Raw genomic sequence first — 4,078 nt, forward strand, 5'->3', positions numbered from 1 at the left:
CGCCAGGGGTGTGCTCACCGACTTTGCATTCTTCATGTTGAACCTATCCAGCACCTTCTCCACATAGCTACGTTGAGACAACCATAATCTCCCTGCAGCTCTATTCCTGTGAATCTCTATCCCAAGAATCTTCTTGGCCTCTCCCAAATCTTTCATGTCAAATTCATTGCTCAGTAGCCTCTTCAATTTGTCAACCTCTCTCATCTTTTTCGCAACAATGAGCATGTCATCTACGTATAGTAGTAAGAAAATCAGTGATTCATCTTCAAGGCTCTTCACATATATGCAGCAGTCATACTCGCATCTCCTATATCCGTTTTGAATTATGTATGAATCAAAACGTTTGTACCATTGCCTAGGAGATTGTTTCAGTCCATAGAGCGATTTCTTCAACTTACAAACCAACTGCTCTTGTCCGGATTGACTAAATCCCTCAGGTTGTGACATAAAAATCTGCTCCTCCAAATTTCCATGAAGAAATATCGTCTTCACATCCATTTGCTCCAAATACAAATCGTGATGTGCCACCAAAGTCAATACCGCTCTAATTGACGTATGTCTTACCACTGGAGAGAAATTTTCTTCATAGTCAATCCCCTTTCTCTGTAAATACCCTTTTGCTACCAACCAGGGACGGATCCAGGAATTAAGGTTGGGGGGGGCTTGAACTTAATATAATAAATTATATATTATTATTAAAAATATATAATAAATTATATAGATATATAACAAAAAAAAAGTTATTACATTATATTGTTCAACAAAGTTGTGCCCTACGAGATTTTGAAACATAAAATTCATCTATAATAGAATCTATATCTATATCTTTAGCTAAATCTCGTTCAATATAGAGTGTCAAACAATCTTCAAGAAAATCATCCTCCATTTTATTGCGAAGTGCCGTCTTCACATGCTTCATTGCTGAAAAGGCTCGCTCAGTAGTGGCAGTAGAAACAGGTAATGTCAAAACGAGATGAATCAATCTAGTTAACATAATGTAAACCTTTGACCGCCCACTCTCAGTCAATTGCTGACACAACTCAACAAGTGTAGAAGTCTTCAAATTTTGCATCACATCAAGTTTATAATGTACCAATTCATATTCCAAAGCAACGATGTCTTGATTTGTGAAATCTTCAGGATAAAACTTTTTTGCAAGTTTGCAAATATCATCACTGTTAATTGAATCAAATGAATATTTCGGATCTAAAGTTGTACTAAGAGAAAGAAATTCCACTGATGACTCATTGAACCGAGTATTTAATTCCATCAAAAATGAAATCTATTGCTACATTAAAAACATCAAAGTGATAATGATGCTCAATTGTAGTTTGCTGACGAGAACGACCAATCTTATATAGGCAATCAAGGTCAGACACATCAATATCATTTCTCGAACAAAAAACTTTCACTTCATGAAGAAATTCTTCCCACCCGCATTCTCTAAGTTTTTGAAGGATGGTTTTGGTAGTAGAGACAAATGTAATAGCAGTCAAAATGTCTTGAGATTTTCTTTGAAGAATTTGACAAAGAGTATCTGTTGTTCTCATAATGCATCAAGTGCAAAATGAACACAAATTCAAAGCTTGCCATGTTTTTGTAAATTCCCCGAACTTCAGCCTTAGCTCTTCCATTTGGAGAATAGTCACTAAGAACTTCAAAAACTTTGCAAGTTGCAGCGTACATACCTATCAAGCTTTTTACTGAGTCATAGTGAGAACTCCAACGAGTAGCTCTTGCCCGTTGCAAATTACCAATCTGATTGGCCCCACTTCCAGAATCACGTTCTCCAATTGCCAACATATGTTCAATTTCATTTCTTTGTGCAGTATGTAACTCAGCAATGCGCTTAGTAGAAAAAGTAACAATATTGACAATATTGTCCAAATGAGAAAAGAATTCCCAAATAACACTGACATCCTTAGCGACAGAGACCAATGTTAATTGTAGTCGATGAGCAAAACAGTGAACATAGTATGCATAAGGACAATCTCTGAGAAATAATGCCTGGAGTCCATTACACGCGCCACGCATATTGCTAGCACCATCATATCCTTGGTCTCTGAGTTTCTTAACTTGTAGATCATGATGAACAAGAACATTTGATATTTCTTTTTTCAAATTTAATGAGGTAGTATCACTAACACTTTTGATAGCAAAAAAATCTTTCTGTCAAAATCCCATGATTGTTCACAAACCTCAAGATAATGGCCATTTGCTCCCGTTTAGATATATCTCGTGCTTCATCAACAAGAATACAGAAGAATTTATCTCCAACTTCTTCACGAACCATCTGTCGTACTCTATTGGCCATAATATGTAAAATATCTTTCTGAATTTCTGGAGCAATATATTGGCCATTTTTTGGAGCATTCTCAAGTACAACTTCATTAATTTCCGTACTCATTTTTGCAAAAGCCTTCACCAATTCAAGGAAATTCCTACGATTAGATGAAGATAGAGATTCATCATTACCTCTAAAGGCACAACCTTGAAGTGCTAGCCATCGAACAGTGACAATTGAGGTCTTCAAACGTAAACGATTTTTCTCCTTTTCTTCTTTAGCTTGAATATACATCACATTATCAATATGCTGAGAGGGTCTCATCAAATTTTCAGTCCTTCTCTCAGACATAGTATGAGGCGAAGAAGCTGCAGAACCAATATAGGCAAGAAATGCACATGTTTTTCCTTGGTTTACCCTTTTCCAATTGTCAAATCCTTCACTGACTAGTGCCGAGATATTAGATGAATTAATATCATTCAGAAAAAGAAAACAATAAAAACAATATGCCTTATTTGTTGAAGGCGAATACTCTAACCAATGAAATTTCTGAAACCATTTTTTCTGAAACCGACGATTTTGATTTCCAAATTTTGTAGTCGGATACTCCAACATATCTGGTTGATAAGGCCCCATCTTTAGATATGAACGTCTTATCTCATCTCGTATATTAACATGATATTCACATATTGGTTTTATTTTTCCCGGATCTCGTTCAATACAAGCAGATGATGATTGATGGTCTTTGCTAGGAGAAGAAATTGAAGAAATTTGGACACTAGGAATGAGAAGACCTTCACTAGATTGATTTTCCATTGTAGTAGGAATTGAAGTACTTTCACTAGTTTCACGATCTCTCTTTTTAAAGAAAGATGATATTAATGTCTTTCCTTTCTTTGTAGCAGATTGATGTTCCATCTTGAAATAGTTAAAATTAAATCCCTAAATAAACAAGTAATAGGTTACTAATGGCTTAAAGTATAATGAATTAGGAAGGGAAATAGTTATATAACTTGAGATAAAATATAAATTATTATCTTATTCTAAAATAAAATACTGAAAGCTAAAGCCAATTGAAAATATTGATAAAATCAATTGTAAGAAAGACATTTAAATTTCAAGGTCATATGATAAATCATAATAGAACTCCATAAGACCATACTGATCAAAGATATTCAAGCTTGGATGCCCTTGCAATCCGAGCTTGAAAATCCATAAAAAAAAACAAGCCACGACCATAAAAAAAACAAATCACAATATCATATTTAAATATTGGTGCCGTGTTGATTAGTTAGTCATCAAAGATTTTTGTGATGACAATCCATTAAACAACAATCTGACTTCTAATGACTAATGATAATCCATAAAAAAATAAATTTTAAATCAACACGGCACCAATTTTAAATCAACACGACTTCTAATGACTTCTATGAAACAGAAGCGATGAAGCAGTGAAGCGGTGAAGCAGTGAAGCGGTGAAGCGGTGAAGCCGGCTTTAGCAAAATGGCAAAACCAACACGGCAAGTCGGCAACGCGACCAACGCCATTAGAATGTGTGATGCTTTGGCAGCGAAGTCGGCAGCAAGCCACAACATGCTCTCGCTGTTTAATGGTGGCCACGACAATGAAGTCGGAGGCGATTGCAAACACACAGTAGAAAGGAGGAGAAGAAAATATTAGGGATTTTGTCATTTAGGGTTACCTGTCCTCGGTCCTCCTGTGTCCAAAGTCTGGATGCTCATATGCTACGTGCAAGGGCCGGTGTGGTAGTACCGATGCAGTGGAGTTGTTCCG

At 35.9% G+C, this 4,078-nt stretch overlaps 1 protein-coding gene across 1 annotated transcript; it reads right to left on the reverse strand.

Moving 5' to 3' along the window:
* Positions 1-757: 757 nt before the first annotated feature.
* On the reverse strand, positions 758-3,202 carry LOC121980113 (zinc finger MYM-type protein 1-like). Its single transcript, XM_042532079.1, has 3 exons — positions 2,199-3,202; positions 1,591-2,146; positions 758-1,282 (listed from the first exon to the last, which is right to left on the reverse strand). Exons 1-3 carry the CDS (start codon positions 3,200-3,202, stop codon positions 758-760), a joined length of 2,085 nt encoding a protein of 694 aa, XP_042388013.1.
* Between the last annotated feature and the right edge of the window lie 876 nt (positions 3,203-4,078).

The sequence above is a fragment of the Zingiber officinale genome, chromosome 5A, assembly GCF_018446385.1.
Source record: "Zingiber officinale cultivar Zhangliang chromosome 5A, Zo_v1.1, whole genome shotgun sequence".
In the NCBI taxonomy this organism is placed as follows: Eukaryota; Viridiplantae; Streptophyta; class Magnoliopsida; order Zingiberales; family Zingiberaceae; genus Zingiber; species Zingiber officinale.